Source organism: Leucopleurus acutus, assembly GCF_964270905.1.
Source record: "Leucopleurus acutus genome assembly, chromosome: 8".
Taxonomy (NCBI): domain Eukaryota; kingdom Metazoa; phylum Chordata; class Mammalia; order Artiodactyla; family Delphinidae; genus Leucopleurus; species Leucopleurus acutus.
The window spans coordinates 109,550,989-109,566,679 of record NC_139151.1 but is presented as its reverse complement, the minus strand read 5'-3'; the positions used below and the strand labels follow the sequence as shown (position 1 = coordinate 109,566,679).

Below are 15,691 nucleotides of genomic sequence, written 5' to 3'. Positions count from 1 at the left end.
AGGTGGGGGGACAGCGGGCCTGAGCAGCGGGATGGGTGAAGTCACCACGGCCTGTGCTGGGCAGGCCACGGCAAGGGCAGGTTTCAGGGACACGTTGAATCCGAGTGTCTCTGGCTGGGCGAGTGGTCAGAGCACAGTCATTCGGGTCAGACCAGGGCCAGAGAGACGAGGTCCAGACAGCCCCAGGGCCTGGAGCCTCCAGCGGGGCAGGGGGCAAGTGGGTAGAGGCTGAGAGACGAGGCTGGGGAGAGCCAGAAAGTGGGGCGGGGACAAAGGAAGGCGGGGCTCCAGGAGGGGGACCTGCCTCACCTCTCCGGGGCGGACGGGGGTTCAGGGAGAGAGGCAGGACCCGGCGGCAAGAGAGGGGACACCTAAGCCGAAACCCCGCCCCTCTCAGTTCCACCCTTGGAGAAGACTCAAGGGAGAGCTGCAGCTGGGCTCCTCGCAGCCTCGCAGGCACGACTGGTCGAGGCGGCCCGCCCCACCCGCGCCCCGCCCGCCCCGGGGGTGGGGACGTTCCATCCGGCCCGCGCTGCGCGCCCTGGGGCGGGGACCGCGGGGCCTTCCGGTGACAAGGCCGCCCCTGGCTACTTCTCCCTCCGGTCCGGCGCCCACCCGCTGGAGCCGAGGGACGCTGCTGGGCTGCGGCGAGCCCCAGGGACGCGGCCGACGGCCCGCCTGCCCCCCAACCCCCAGCTGCTGCCGGCACCCCACCCCGTACCCAGCCGGCCTCCTGGAGGGTGAGGCCCGCCGGCTGAGGCCTCCTCCCTTCCTGCCAGCTGGACGGCTTCGAGGCAGTGCGCCCGGAGAGAGCTGGAAGGGACTGAGGCCCTAAGGTGGGAGTCCGGGGCCTCTGCTGTGTCCCTGCAGATCAGTATTGGGGGCGAGGGTCTCTGAGGGTTGAGGGTGTTTCCTGGGGTGGCTTGAGAGTGGGGTTCTGGACAGTCGGGGCTGCCCAGGTGGGTCACACACGTCCCTCCACCCGTGGGGGCATTAACCAGGTTCCAAGGCAAGCTTCGGGGTTTACAGAAAAGGGAGGCCCAAACAACGGTGGGGGCCTCTGACTCCCCCTTTTGCAGGCCCCTCCGCTGAGCCAACCTTGCCATGGAGGATGCTGGCAAGGACGCCACCAGATTCACTGCCCATTCTCTGCCCAGTGACCCCCGGCTCTTGGCCACCGTGACCAATGCCTACTTGGGCACACGCGTGTATCATGAGACACTGCATGTGAGCGGAGTGTACAATGGGGCTTGGGGGGATACGCACCGGGCCATTCTGCCCAGTCCCCTCAATGTCCAGCTGGAGGCCCCTGCAGGATCAGGAGAGCAGCTGACCAAGACCTTTGTCCTGGACACTAACACAGGTAGCCACTGCCTGACCTCCCCCTCCCCTCCACCATTGTTCCAAGTGAGTGGGAGACCCGACAGAGGTTCCATCGAGAGGATGCCGACTCCCAAAGAAAAGGAAGCTCTGAGAGGCCACTTTGTGAGGCCTTCAGCCCGACGGGCCTCCTGGGCTGGCAGGAGCTGGCGGCGCCTGTGCAGCTGTCGCTTCCCAGACAGGGCATCTGGGGCTTGGAGGTGACTCCACTCCCCGCCGGCAGCTTTGGAACTGTCCTCAGCGGCCCTGAGTGGGGTGTGCGAGTTGTTCTGTCTTCCCCTCCCCACCCCCGCCCCGCCAGGCTCCTTTCTGCACACCCTGGAGGGCCCCAGCTTCCGGGCCTCCCAGCGCATCTATGCCCACCGCACGCTGCCTCACGTCCTGGCCTTCAGTGTGTCCATCACCCGCTTGGCCACAGGGAGCTGGCCCATCACCGTGCTGCTGCAGTCAACCTTCTCCCCAGAAAGCCCGGACCTGGACCTGCATCTGGGTCCTGACTTCCAGGGAGCCCGGTGAGGAGGGGGCGGGGGGCCGGCTGGGTAGCTCGAGGAGGGAGCCCGTCCCTGAGACACAGCCATCCTGTTGCAGGTACCTGTACGGCCACACACTCACCCCCGAGCAGCCTGGGGGGGCACAGCAGGAGGTGCACATGCTGTGGACGCCGGTGCCCCCAACCTTGACCCTTGGGGAAGGGGAGGAGGATGGGACGTGGGAGTTCCTGACGGTGGTGGGTGGCAGCCAGGCCGAAGCCCAGGCCTGCCTCGCCGATGCCCTGCAGCTGCAGGCCAGGCGCACTCTCTACATGGCCCATGCACAGGCCTGGGCCCAGTTCTGGGCAGGCTGTGGCCTGGATGTGGAGGGGCCCCTGCGTCTGCGCCAGGCCCTGCGTGGAGCTCTCTACTACCTGCTCAGTGCCCTGCCCCAGCCCGGGGCCCCAGGATACGTCTGCCACGGCCTCAGCCCAGGCGGCCTCTCCAACGGCAGCCGTGAGGAATGCTACTGGGGCCACGTCTTCTGGGACCAGGTGCGCGCCACCCACCCTTAACGCACACCTGCTGCAGAGCCGGCTGTACACAGAGCTGCTGCCTCTATCCTGCATGGGGTGGGGCTGTGGTTGGGGAGGCCCAGGGACCGTGGCAGACGGAAGGCTTCCTGGAGGAAGTAGTGTCTCGGCTGAAGGCTGTGTAGGCATTTGGTGAAAACGAGTGATGTGATTCAGGCAAGGAGACCAGAAGGTTCAGAGGCCCAGAACTGAGCAGGTGCGGCATCTGTGCAGGGCATCTGTGCAGGGGGCCCTCACCGCTGCAGGAAGAGCGGTTGTAGAGGGGGCTGAGGAGACTTTAACTGGGGAAGGACATGGGCAGCCGTGGGCTCTGGGAAGACCCCTCTGGCTGCTGAGTGGAGCGAGGGTGGAGTGAGGTGAGGCAGCCAGGACCGGCTGCCAGCTGGGCTTGGGAGGGTCCGGGATGCTGCTGCACATTTCCTGATGCCGGAGAAGCTGCTGCTGTGCTCCCTTTACAGGTGAGGCTCAGAGAGGCCGAGCTGCTCACTCTGGGTCGGCCAGCTAGTGAGCAACAGAGCAGGCACCCCCCCACCCCCACCAGGCTGCCCACACCCAGACTCTGGCCTGAGCCCTGGGCAGACGCAGATGCCCGCTGGGGACCAGGTCTGAGGATCATCTGGGCTGGGGATCGGACTGTGGGGTTGGCAGGCAGAGGGCCCAGGACAGACCCAGATGAGGCAGGAGAGGAGGGAGCTGGGTGTGGCCCGTGGGGAGAGAGGAGTGAGAGCGCCAGGACGAGGGGGCCCCTCGGCTGTAGCGCCAGGACGAGGGGGCCCCTCGGCTGTAGCGCCAGGACGAGGGGGCCCCTCGGCTGTGCTCGCAGGACCTCTGGATGTTCCCCAGTATCCTGATGTTCCACCCGGAGGCCGCCAGGGCTCTCCTGCAGTACCGCATCCGGACGCTCGGTGGAGCCCTGTACAACGCCCAGAACCTAGGCTACCAGGTGAGGGGGACTGAGCACCTACCCTACGGGGCCCCCCAAAGGGCTGACGTCCCATACCACCCCCCAGGTCTTCATCCCTCACCCCAGCCCCCTCTGTGGGTGTGGCTGGAATGTCCTGGATTCTCATAGAGGCTCTGTGGCATCCCCCAGCCTGTACTGTACATGTGGGAACAGCAGCCTGACCGGGTCCCCTCACTGCCCTGCCCCAGGGCAAGTACACAGTGGAAACGGGGCAGAAGCCACCTGGCCCACGATGGGGCCACACAGAGGGCACTCAGAGCCCACAGGCCCCCACGAGGTCACGCGGGACAACTGGTGCCCCCGCCTCTGTCTGCCCTCCATGGCTGAAGGCTGAGAGCGTTGAGAACCGGGGTGGGCTACCCCCGGCCCCCCGAGAGCGGAGTCAAGTCTACTCCAACCCCACAGGGAGCCAAGTTTGCCTGGGAGAGCGCGGGCTCCGGCCTGGAGGTCTGCCCTGAGGCCATTTATGGGACCCAGGAGATCCACATCAACGGGGCCGTGGTGCTGGCCTTCCGGCTGTACTACCACACCACCCAGGTGAGGTGTCACTGTGCCACCACGTGTGACCTCCTACCTAGCGAGGCCACGCCCTCCACACTGCCATGACTTCCTGTCTGGCCGGTCCGGCGGAGCATCTCAGAGCCAGGCCTTCATTTCTGGGCACTCAGAAGGGTAGGCGTTGGCAAGAAATGCAGTGACCAGTGGGAACTAGAATCACAGGTGCCACGGCCTCTGATGCACCACCTCCTGCTCTCCAGGACTTGCAGCTGTTCCGAGAGGCTGGGGGCTGGGATGTGGTCAGTGCCGTGGCTGAGTTTTGGTGCAGCCGCGTAGAGTGGAGCCCCGGGGAGGAGAAGTTCCACCTGAAGGGTGAGAGCGTGGCCATGGTGGGAGGAGTGTGGATGACGGGGAAGGGGCAGGGGGAGTGGATGGTCACAAGTGGGGAAGCAGGTGGGTGCTTCTCAGTTCAGCATGTGGTCACCAGCACCTGATGCTGCCAGGCCCACACTGGCGACTGGCATCAGGGGCAGGTCCCTAAGACCCTGCACTGAATACCACCTTGTACTTATGTGCCCAGGAGTCATGCCCCCTGACGAATACCATTCAGGGGTCGACAACTCCGTGTACACCAATGTCCTGGTCCAGAACAGGTCAGATCCAAGAACCCGCCCCACCTCCACCATGCAGGGGGCCAGCCAGGAGTGCAGGGCTGCAGCCCACCTCTCCCCATCTCTACTCCTAGCCTGCGCTTTGCTGCTGCCCTGGCCCAGGACCTGGGTCAGCCCGTCCCCAACCAGTGGCTGGTGGTGGCTGATAAGATCAAGGTGCCCTTTGACCCGAAACTGAACTTCCACCCTGAGTTTGATGGGTACCAGCCTGGTGAGTGGACTCGGAGCTCCTTCAGGGCCCTTCTCCCCTCCCACAGGACCTCGTGTCCGCCCTGGATGCCCCCTTTCCAACAGGGCAGCCCCTGCCCTCCCCACCTCACCCCATCAGCAGCATCTCCCCCCTCCCCCCAGGAGAGGAGGTGAAGCAGGCAGATGTTGTGCTCCTGGGGTACCCCGTCCCCTTCCCCCTGAGTCCTCAAGTTCGCAGGCAAAACCTGGAGATGTATGAGGCTGTGACGTCCCCCCAGGGCCCTGCCATGACCTGGGTAAGGAAACTGCAGGGTGTGGGGTGGTGGTCCCCAGGGCAGCCCCGGCCCTGCCCCACTGGCCTCAGTCTTCCTTCCCCCCGCAGTGGGCCTCACCCCAGCGTGACCTCTGACCTCTGTCCCCAGAGCATGTTTGCAGTGGGCTGGATGGAGCTGAAGGACCCCGGGCGGGCGTGGGACCTCCTGCAGAGGAGCTTCGCCAACGTCACGGAGCCCTTCAAGGTCAGCCTGGCCAGAGCCTCGACCTACACACCGACCACGCCCACCTCCTGCACTGACTGCTTTGCCCCCTGCAGGTGTGGACGGAGAATGCAGACAGGTCGGGTGCCGTGAACTTCCTGACAGGCATGGGGGGCTTCCTGCAGGCGGTGCTCTTTGGGGTCACGGGATTCAGGTGAGTGCAGTGGCAGGCAGAGAGCAACCACCTGCCGCCACCCCCCTCCTCACAGAACCTTCCCCTCGCTGCAGGATCACTGAGGCCGGTTTGACCTTCGACCCCATGTGTCCAGCGGGGATCTCCAGAGTGTGCGTTTCTGGCATCTCCTACCAGGGGAGCAAGCTTGACTTTTCCTTCTCTGAAGGGTCTGTGACAGTTGAGGTCACTGCCCGAGCAGGGCCCTGGGCGCCCCCGCTGGAGGCTGAGCTGTGGCCATCACAGAATCGGCTCCCCCTGTCCCCAGGTAGGCCGCCACTCCCAGACCCACCCAGGGGTCCAGGGCACGTGACCCCCAAGGTAGCCCCCAGTGTGTGCCCTCACCCCACAATGCTTCCTCTCCCTGCAGGACACAAGGTCTCCTTTCCCTGCTCAGCTGGCCGGATACAGAGGTCACACCTGTAGGAAGCAGGGGCAGCAAGTTCTGCCCCAAGAGTTTCCTGGGAAGATTGTTTGAAGACATTAAGCATCTGCGCAGAGCCCACAGGACCCCCTCTGGGACACCCTTGGGCCCTCCAGCCTCACCGAGTCCCCCCCGCCCCCCGCCCAGTCCTGCCCCCTCCCCCAAAACGACCAGGGCTATTGGCTTCAGGGATGTCTCTCAGGTCCTCCCCCCGGCCACTCCCTCTGCGGGTGCCCCTGCTGGCTGCACCCCTCCCTCCTCAACGCCCTCCCAGCCTGCCGCCCCCTCCCACCCTCCTCCACACGGCAGCCAGGCTCACGGGTTCCAAGGAAAGTCTGGACTCTTTGGCCCAAGTTCAAGACTCTGCCTCTAGCCTGAGACCCTCCCCAGCCTAAGCCCCCATAGATGGTCAGCTTTCTTGCAGCCTCACACAGCATGTCTGTTCCCGCCCTCCCTCAGTGCCCCTTCCCTAGGACCCCACAGGGTGAGGTGGGAGAAGGGCCAGCGGTTCTGCGAAGACAGAGGCAGATGCCGGCCTTGATGGGGAGCACGGCAGGATGAGGGGCGTGGGGGAGACTCAGTCTCCTGTGGGATTACTTGGGACACCGCATCGCAGCTTCACAAAGGACCCTTCTGTGTCACACGAGGGAGCATCAGGTATGGCTGGGTCCAGGTGCTCCTGGGCTGTTGTGAGCACTCGGCATCCTCAGTCCTTGGGTCCTCTTGCCTCTGGGCCACTTCAGTCAAGTTGGATGGTCTCTGTCACATGCCTTTCCTCAGCCAGGAAGGCAGGGGAGTGGGGTGTGGAGCAAGACCCTGCATTTCCTCTGACCAGCCAGAAGGACTGGGGCCGGGTGTGCGTGAGTTCCAGGCCATGGCCCTGGGCCCACCTGTCCTGGGCAGGCTGCCCTCAGCCGAGGCTCTGCCCACTGTCTCCTCCTGGGCTTCAGCCCCTCAGTTGGCACAGCAGACCTGGGTTTCCCCAGGGTGAGGCGAGATGGTGTCTGCCATGGAAATCCTGGCGAGGGCCGAGCCTGCTGCAGCAGATCTGCCTGAGGAATGGGCAAGCTTTGTCTGCCTTGAGGAGCTGACGAGCTCCCTGCTGAACGTGAGGATTTCGTAAAGGATCAATTTCCCTTCCACGCGGCTGGGAAGCACAGTCACTTGCTTGCGCAGAGCAAGTAAGCGAGTCCTGTCAATGTCTGCGCCCCTCCTTCATCTGCAGGCCGTGCTCTCTGTTCTCAGTGGAGAGTTAGCCCGAGTTCTCCAAGAAGCAGACACCAGGCAGACAAACTGTGATGGACTGAAGCCCCATGAGGGAGAGAGGGAAGGGGGTGGCTGCAGGGAGTGTGGCCGAGCTGCAGACCAGCTCCCTGAGGGCCTGTGGCCTCAGAATGGATCCCGCGACTTGGTGGGGCTCCCCCAGGGGCCCACAGGCTCTCGCTCAGCCGGTGGCAGTGCCGCAAAGGCCCAGGCAGGTCTGCTGAAGCACAGCATGGTGGCCAGGGACTGTCCCCATGAAGCAGACATTTGCCTTTGCAGCCCTGGAGCCAGATGTGGGCACAGGCATCAGGTGGGGGCGGTAGGTGGCCCTTCACCCACAGGACTGACGTAGCTTGATACGTGCCGCGTGTGTGTGCCGTGTGTGTGTGTGCGCGCGCACGCACACCTACCTGTGCCTGTGGAGGGGCAACCCTCCAAGGGGCCGTGACGGTGGCAGCATGTGTGTGCTGGCCTGGCTGGTCCGGCCCATGACAGCCAATTGCCTGAACCTGACCAGGGTCCTTCAACCTGCCCAGGACACAGGCTGGAAGGGTTTCTGGTGACCTTCTGTGCCTGGCTTGACCGCGTATTCTCTGTCCTCAGCAACTGGGCAAGGGCTGGACAATGTCTGCTCCCCTCACCAAATATGGAGACCAGAAGACCATCCCCTGCTTGGAGACATGTACCCGGCTACACACAGGCTGACCCCTGCTCCCAGCCTCTGTGTCCAGCAAGGGTTGGTCCCTTCCTGGGCCAAACCTGGAGCTCAGTGTTGGAACGCCGTCTCCATCCTAGTCCGAGCGCTGGCCTTGTCCTTAGTCCAATGTAGGGCCAGTGCCCAGGAAGGGGCACTGCTCCATCTCCACCCCAGGCCCCGGCCTGCACAACCTCTGCCTCAGGGGCTGGCTCAGAGCAGCGCACACTCAGCAGGGGGCTGGGGTACTGCCGGCCTGCGGCCGGGACTCATCTCTGCTGGCACGCTTTAGAGACAGCTGGACCAACTGTTGGCCGTCACAAGAGGGGGGCTACTCTGGGGGCTCCAAGTACAGGAGCTAGACAGAGACCCACGCCCCCAGCCCAGGCAGGGTGGGCAGGCAAAGGGAGGGAAGGGACCATGGGTGGGGTATTCAGAGCCCTGAGCCACCCTGTGGTTAAGGCCCCTGCAATTAGCCTGCCCTGTCATTGGCCCGGCCACAGCAAGGCCCAGCGGCCTCACCCCCAGCCACACAGGGTGTGCGTGTGTCTTTGGCAGCCCCCACTCTGCCAGGCTCTGCTGGGGCTGCCGGGGGGTTACATAAGGGAGGTAACTGATGCGAGGACGTGCACCCGCACAGAGGCACTGGGAAAACGCCCTCACCCCCCACGCCTCCCTTTCTGTACAATCGTGCGTGTGCAGAAGGTGCTCCTGTGCACCTGTGCGTGATGGACGTGTGCACGGGTGACGGCGTGACCATGTCTGTGTGCCTGTGTGTCTGTGTCCAGCCCCACTGATCCAGGAAGGAGGGAACCCACTGCCGGGACAGATCAGAATTAAAGGGACGCAGGGTCACAAGGACAGAGTGACCCAAAGAAGGAGGTCAACACAGGCCCAGCCACAGACAGGAACGTGCACGGCAAGGACAAGTCTCACTGGTCAGGGACTCCCCTTAGCACGTGTGCACACACGCTTACTCGGGGATGGGCAGGCACGTGGACGCAGAGACACAGCACACACATTCTGAAAGACAGGCCGCTAAACCACAGAGCGGCAGAGATCAAAGCCCGACTTCTCAAACTTCATTCTAAAATACTCAGGCACCTCCACCCAGAAGCCGCAGGCCGCCCAGTGCCTGAGCAAAGGGGACAGTCGGGGCACCAAGCCGACAGGGCAGGGCGTCCACCATGGACGCTGGGGGCAGTCCAGGGGGATTTGGCTGCAGTGGTCCCTAGGGTAGCTCCCCTCAGGAAGATACCCTCCCCCACCCCAGCCAGGAACAGTCCTGGAAGGCACTTTCTGGAGCCAGGCGCTTTTAATTGTGAAACTGAGGCTGAGCCTGGCGGCTGGGGAGGGAGGAGCTGGCCTGGGGGCGGGGGTGGGGGGTGGGGTTAGGGGACTGGGGGCATCGATGGAGGTGAGGGTAAGGCCCTGGGGTCCCTGTGGAGGATCTTCAGGGTCAGTGTTAGGTGCCCAGGCTGGGGCTGGAGGGTGGGCCTCAGGCCCGTAGGCAAGTCAGGGTTCCAGGCGATTAGGATGGAGCCCCTGGGGTTGGGGTCCCTGGGTCAGGGCGGGGACAGGGCCCAGCCTGTCAGTCATAGTCTGAGTCGTCGAACTTGGTGCTGAAGAAGGCGGCGGAGCCCTGGGCCAGCCGGGACAGGTGCAGGGCGCCGGTCACCACCAGCACCAGCAGCAGCAGAGGCGGCACCAGAGCCCACACCGTGGCCAGGATGTTGTAGCACTTGGCTTTGGAGCCGAGCCGCCGGGCTGCTTCCAGATCTCCAGTCACCTTCTGGTCTCGGGCCTGCGGGCCAACAGCAGGGCCAGCTCTCTACACCTGCCTGGGGCCTGGGTGGGGCCTGCCACCCAGTCCCAGGCAGCCGCTGGGTCCACACCTTGGAGGACCCGAGCTGGACCCAAAATCTAGATGGAGGGGTGTGGCCTGAGAGGATATTGCCTGGGCTCCACCCACTCCCTTCACTGTCCCCAGCTGGGCACATGGGCTTGGCCCGCCCAGGGGGCCTTGGGTCATCAGGGGCTCAGCCTAAAGTGGGGCTGAAAGGAGACCCTGCATCCTCCCACTCCAGCTATGGACCCAGTGGCCCTCCCAAGCCAGCATCAGCCTCCAAGGACCTCCGAGGGTAGGGAGTTCTCAGAGGTGCTGAGAGCGTTTGATGGAAGAGACCCCCTTGGATAAGGCCCCATCGACCCTGGGCTCTTCGGGACAAACTAGACCCCCCATTTCGGTTTTATGAACAGCACCCCAGCCTCAGTGGAGAAGCCCTCATGAGGGAGGGGCTCTCACCACCGTCAGGCTGACGGATGGCCCCGTGGATACTCCTGCACCCCAACTTGATAAGCAGCCCCCGTGAAATGCTCTTGGGCCCCCTCGAAGCGCCCCAAGGCCCACCTTGATGGAGTAGGCCAGCGCCAGGAAGCCGAGGCAGCACAGGTTCAGGTAGAGGGTGCTGAACACCGACCAGATCAAGTGGTCTCGAGGTGGGGGTAGCGGCGCCCCCAGCGTGAGGGCCGTGTGGGCGGTGCCGTCGGCCTTGTTGGGCGTCGGGGCCCGGGGGTCCTCGCGGGGGTACGACGTGTCCATGGGTTCCAGCGCCGTCTCCTCGCTCGGACTCCTGCTTCGAGGGTGGGCGCCCCGGCCGCTTATAGTCCCCGCCGCCGCCCGGCTGACCGGCCCGCCGCTAAATTTAACGACAAATGACAGCCCGGGGCTGAGCGGTCGCCCCGCCCGCCCCGCCGCCCGCCGCCCCCCGCCCCGCCTGCGCGAGCCCACCCCCCAACCCCCGCAGAGTCCCCCTCCCCCCCAGAAAGCCCCGCTCCCCGCGGAGAAACACTGACCCCGTAGAGGCTGGGGGCCGGTGCGGGGCCACCAGAGCCCCTCCTGTCCGGGTAGTCCAGCCTAGGGAGCCCCCTGCAAGGCTGCTGGTGGGGCCATGCGGTGGCTGCGGTCTGCCCCTCAGAGCCCCCGCCCCCGCCGACGAAAGGAGGCGGACGCACCAGCTCAGGGCCATGGTGGGTGGGCCGCTGCCTCGGCTTGAGGGCAGGGCTAGGCGGGGCTCCTCAGGACCAGGGCTGCTGAGACCACAGCCCCTCTGTCCCCAGAACTGCCCGCATCACCTGGTCATCAGTGCCCACCCTGCCAGGTGGAAAAGAACAGTGCTCAGGAGAGAACAGCGGGGAAGAGGGAGAGCGGGGGTGGGGGGGGGTGGCCTGTTGGGGGACCAGCTGTGACCTGGACTGTTACTGTGCGGGCGCTACAGTGAGCTCTCCAGGGCCTGCTCTGGGGACTGCCCTCCTCCCTCCCAAGCTGTCAGCTGCTTCTCAGGCTCCTTTGCTGGTTGCTTCTGAATCCAGAGCTAGGGGGCTGGGAGGGCGGGGCTGAGCTTGTGTCCGCACCCCGGTCTCATCTCCCTCCAGAGGGCCCAGCAGCCTGTTGGCTAAAATGCCATCTATGTGCCCGTCAATCACATTTATGTCAAAGGGCCAGATTGCCGTGCTCCGCGGAGGAGGGCTCCCAGGGTCTCCAGCCTAGCTCCTCAATAGGAAACCTCAGGCTCTCCCAAACCTTCTGTCTGAGCTGGGACTCCCATAGCAAAGTACCTGGACTAGCGGCTCACAAATAATAGAAATTTATGTCTCACATTTCTGGAGCCTGAAGGTCTGAGATCAGGGTGCCAGCGTGGATGGGTGCTGGTGAGACCCGCTTCCTGGTTGCAGAGGGCCGACTTCTCAGGGCTCCTCACTGGTGGAAGGAGCTGCGAAGCTCTGTGGGGTCCCTTTTATAAGAGCACTGACCCTACCATGAGGGGTCCACCCTCATGACCTAACCACCTCCTAATACCGTCGCTTTAGAATTTCAGTGGGGGAGGGGGCACAAGTGCTCAGTCCACTGCACCCTCTGCCCGGTCTCTGCGGGCACAGCTGGTGGCCGCTCCACCCGTCCAACTGCTCAGGACAAAAGCGTTGGCTTACGCCCGCACCTCCTGCCCACACCGGATCCATTTAGTCCCACCTTCCAGCATGCGCAGAATCTCACCCCCACTGTGACCGCTGAGACCAAGCCACTCTCACCTTCTCCTGGGTTAGCGGGCCCCCCTCCTCGGCGTTCTCACTACTCCAGCCAGAGTGATCCTGTTACAACAGAAAACAAGTTGTGCCCCCTGCGCCCCCCAAGGGCCCCCACCCCACTCCAGATCCAGAGTCACTGCGGTGGCTCACAGGCCCTGCAGGGTTACTCCAGGCCACGCTCCTGGACTCTGAGAAGGACGTTGAATAGGGAGGCTCTTTGTGTCCAACCCTGAAGAAGGGAGGAAAAGAACAGGATGGGGTGGCAGTAGAAGCTGAGCTGCAGTAAGGCCCAGCAAAGGCCTGAGCTGAGCCCGCAGGAGCTCTGGAGCTTGGAGGACACTTGAGAGGTGTCCAAAGCAGGGCGACATTCTGCTCACCGTCAGCTACCAGCTCTGCTAGGCCCAGTGGGTCACGGTGTGATGTGGCCCCTTCTCCAAGAGACCTAGGCCTTGGTCACCGTGACCGTCTTGGGGCAAGAGTGCTGCACTTGGCCATTTACCATAACACTGGGCAAGAGGGGGCCCAGTGTGGAGCATCCCTCCCTCCTCCTGCGGACCAGAGTCAAGTGGCCCTGCCTGTGACCCAGGCGTGGGAAACAAAGGGGCATCCAGAGATCGTAGGTCAACGGCACCTTTTTGTGTCGCCTGAAGGAAGCTTTGGGAGACAGAACTTCTGAACCCACAAAGCCCAGAGCAGCAGGGCTGGAGAACGTGAAGGCACCAGTGGTCCAGGAAGTGAAGAGGCAGAGCTGCCCGGTCCTGCCCTGGGGCCCTGGGCCCATGTACTCTACTCACAGCCACACGGCACCTCCTAACGGCCTTTGACCTGAGGGCTAACTGCGGCCAGGAGGGGTGCCCACCCTCTGCTTGGTGCAGTGGGGTGGTAAGGTGTGGGACGTGACTGGCAGACCTGAGCCTGTGTTCCCATCCCTGGGGATGACATATGACGTGGACTCCTGTGCAGGGTCGGTGCTCCGAGTTCCTGAGGGCTACACGCTGCCCCTCTGGGGACAAGGGTCCAATGAAAGTAACTCGCTTGCAGCTCTGCCCCTCACCCCGGTGTTCAGGCCACTCCTGATTGGGCTGGAGTGCAGGACCCATCCTGTGGCCAGCCGTCTCCCTCACACTAAGCTGACCAATGGAGAACCGGGCTGGGAATTCTTCCTTCCCCATCATCTGGTCCCAGAGGGATCCCCCTGCAGCCCCAGGTGTGAGCAGAGAGACAGGCCTTGGGAAGCAGTGGTGGATGACACAGGGTCAGGACAACCTGCTTGTTTGACCTGGAATGTTGCACGTCCAGCCTTGAATGCATTGCTGCTGGACTAAACTGTCAACTGAAACACAAACACACAATGCAAGAACTGTGAGGTAAGTTTTATTAACGGTGTTACTGAGGACTATAGCCTGGGAAGCAGCCTCTTGGTGCCTCTGAGAAACTGTAACAGGAAGAACAGACCTGGCACCACCTCCCCCAACACCCATTCTTCGGCCCATGTAGTCCATCACTTTCGCCTCCGGAACGCCAAGAGTTAAACAGTAGAGAAATGTTGTTTGTTCCCAAATAGCCCATTAAGTTCCCTGAAGAACGTTCCCATCCCACGGTCCTGGGTTACTTATGGCCATTACTTGTTGTAGATAAGTTTGCTTTCAGCCTGGAAACCTTGCAAATAAGCAGAGATAAGACTGTAAAGTAAAAATAACTGCTAAGGACTTGAGGATTTGCAGGCGCCTTGTGGTCCAGCCTGCGTGAGCAAAGCAGAAGAACGAAGCAATGCTACGCTTCCTTGAAGGCCAGGTAGCTCCGAGAAGTCTGCAATCTGCCTTCCCCCTCTAATCTCAGATCCTCCTGCTGCCCCTTTCCCCTTCGCACAAAAGAAGCCCGAATTCTACCCCGAATTAAGGTGGTTCTTTAGGAACCATCTTCTTGGTTTGCTGGCCTCTGATTAAAGTCACTACTTCTTCCCCATCACCTTGTCTCTTGACTCATCAGCCTGTCGTGTGGGAGCAGCGCGAACTTGGACTCTGCACTCGGTAACAGAACTGCTCCGAAGAGGTAGGGGAGAAGCCAGTGCACGTATGGTTTTAGCTAGGAAATGCGTGCAGTGAAGCACACAGCTCGGTAAAAGGTTCCTGAGAGTCACGAGGATCAGACATCTCAGTTAATGATTTTAGTGCTTTTCTATATGAGAAAATGCAAGAAATTGGGTTCATTAAAATTTCTTCTTGGGACTTCCCTGGCAGTCCAGTGGTTAAGACTTCATCTTCCAATGCAGGGGGTGCGGGTTTGATCCCTGGTCGGGGAGCTGAGATCCCACATGCCTCGGGGCCAAAAACCAAAACAGAAGCAATATTATAACAAATTCAATAAAGACTTTAAAAACGGTCCACATCAAAAAAAAGTCTTAAAAAAGAAAAATTTCGGGCTTCCTTGGTGGCGCAGTGGTTGGGAGTCCGCCTGCCAATGCAGGGGACGCGGGTTCGTGCCCCGGTCCGGGAAGATCCCACATGCCACGGAGCGGCTAGGCCCGTGAGCCGTGGCCGCTGAGCCTGCGCGTCCGGAGCCTGTGCTCCGCAACGGGAGAGGCCACAACAGTGATAGACCCGCATACTGCAAAAAAAAAAAAAAATTTCCTCTTGCGATTACCCTGACTAAGGGGCCTGGTTTTCCAAAGCACAGACAGCCTTTTCGTCCTGTTCTTCATCCTGAATTGCCCTCAGGGTGAGCTGTCAGTCAGAGACTCCAGTGGCTAATGGCCTGATCCTTGTAGAACTGGATGGTGGGCAACAGTATTTGTTTTACAATTTGCCCCTCTTGGTCATAAATTTAACCAAGGTTTGGGAGGCATGTCATGACCATCCGCCCCATGGTGCCCAGAGGGCTCCATGTGCTATTGCTGGACCAGGCCCTGTCAGAGGTGTCCGTGAAGTCTCTGGACCCCCCGTCACTCTAGTCTGTTACAGTCCAGAAAGTGACTCTCCCATGTTACTTCTTCCCATATCTAGAGTTACATTATTACGATCATTGTAACCTCATATAGAACTATATATTTGGTAGACTATTTCAAGTTGCTTAGTTATTATTTTTGTTGGAAGCTCACTTACACATTGGTCAATACAAGAAACAACAATCTTGTAGAACAGGCAGAAGACAAGTGCTATAGCTAGTAGCATTAATAAAATCGTAAGTAAGAAGTTAGGCCAAGAATTTCCATTTGGTGTGGCCGAGTGTACTCCCAGTCGGCTGACAGTTTGCTCTGAACCAATCGCTATCTTTAGGGGTAACGACATATTCGCATTGTTCATAAGACAGCCCAATTTCCTAGTGTCATCAGGCTGATGACCCTTAGTATGATTTAATTGTTCCCAGCACAAGGGGACCCTTAAACTTAAATGACTGTGACCTGGTAAATCTACCCCATAACTGAGGGAGGGTCCCTCCTAATAAGCAAGTGACTATGGTTTTTGACTGAAATTTAGCTCACTGCTCTGATTGAACTCGAGTAACTTTTAAAGAAAATTCATATTTCTGGCCAGGGTCAGAGCAAGTATGATTAATTAGCCAAGTGAGGGGATCCCACCTAGTAATTCGATAGTGGCCTGAACAGAACTATAATTTTTTTCTTCTAGAATAGATCTCCTAAGGACCATTCAGAGCCAGTCAGAGCCACAGGAGAAATCCACCAAGATAACCAGATGTACTGAATGTAGTTAATTGACCATCAACCGAACAACTGGATTGATTTTAGAACTCT

General features: G+C 61.3%; 2 protein-coding genes across 2 annotated transcripts; one reads left to right on the top strand and one right to left on the bottom strand.

Moving 5' to 3' along the window:
• Window positions 1–651: 651 nt before the first annotated feature.
• PGGHG (protein-glucosylgalactosylhydroxylysine glucosidase) lies at window positions 652–5,994 on the top strand. The gene is made up of 14 exons (XM_082844401.1): window positions 652–836; window positions 1,080–1,363; window positions 1,682–1,892; window positions 1,969–2,404; window positions 3,267–3,386; window positions 3,813–3,944; window positions 4,166–4,277; window positions 4,486–4,558; window positions 4,651–4,787; window positions 4,928–5,061; window positions 5,188–5,283; window positions 5,358–5,455; window positions 5,530–5,741; window positions 5,844–5,994. The coding sequence occupies exons 2-14, from the start codon at window positions 1,105–1,107 to the stop codon at window positions 5,897–5,899; spliced, it is 2,076 nt and encodes a 691-aa protein (XP_082700527.1). The 5' UTR covers window positions 652–836; window positions 1,080–1,104; the 3' UTR covers window positions 5,900–5,994.
• A 2,366-nt stretch (window positions 5,995–8,360) lies between these two features.
• On the bottom strand, window positions 8,361–11,001 carry IFITM5 (interferon induced transmembrane protein 5). Its single transcript, XM_082844173.1, has 3 exons — window positions 10,711–11,001; window positions 10,265–10,553; window positions 8,361–9,658 (listed from the first exon to the last, which is right to left on the bottom strand). The coding sequence occupies exons 1-3, from the start codon at window positions 10,881–10,883 to the stop codon at window positions 9,446–9,448; spliced, it is 675 nt and encodes a 224-aa protein (XP_082700299.1). The 5' UTR covers window positions 10,884–11,001; the 3' UTR covers window positions 8,361–9,445.
• Window positions 11,002–15,691: the final 4,690 nt, after the last annotated feature.

Excerpts from the sequence above, each read along its gene's own strand:
- PGGHG (XM_082844401.1), top strand. The coding sequence starts at position 1,105 with ATGGAGGATGCTGGCAAGGACGCCACCAGATTCACTGCCCATTCTCTG. Across the intron at positions 2,405-3,266 it reads GCCACGTCTTCTGGGACCAG|GACCTCTGGATGTTCCCCAG; the intron begins GTGCGCGCCACC and ends CTGTGCTCGCAG. Across the intron at positions 5,742-5,843 it reads TCGGCTCCCCCTGTCCCCAG|GACACAAGGTCTCCTTTCCC; the intron begins GTAGGCCGCCAC and ends CTCTCCCTGCAG.
- IFITM5 (XM_082844173.1), bottom strand. The coding sequence starts at position 10,883 with ATGGCCCTGAGCTGGTGCGTCCGCCTCCTTTCGTCGGCGGGGGCGGGG. Across the intron at positions 10,554-10,710 it reads CGGCCCCCAGCCTCTACGGG|CGGCGGGCCGGTCAGCCGGG; the intron begins GTCAGTGTTTCT and ends CGTTAAATTTAG. Across the intron at positions 9,659-10,264 it reads CGCTGGCCTACTCCATCAAG|GCCCGAGACCAGAAGGTGAC; the intron begins GTGGGCCTTGGG and ends GTTGGCCCGCAG.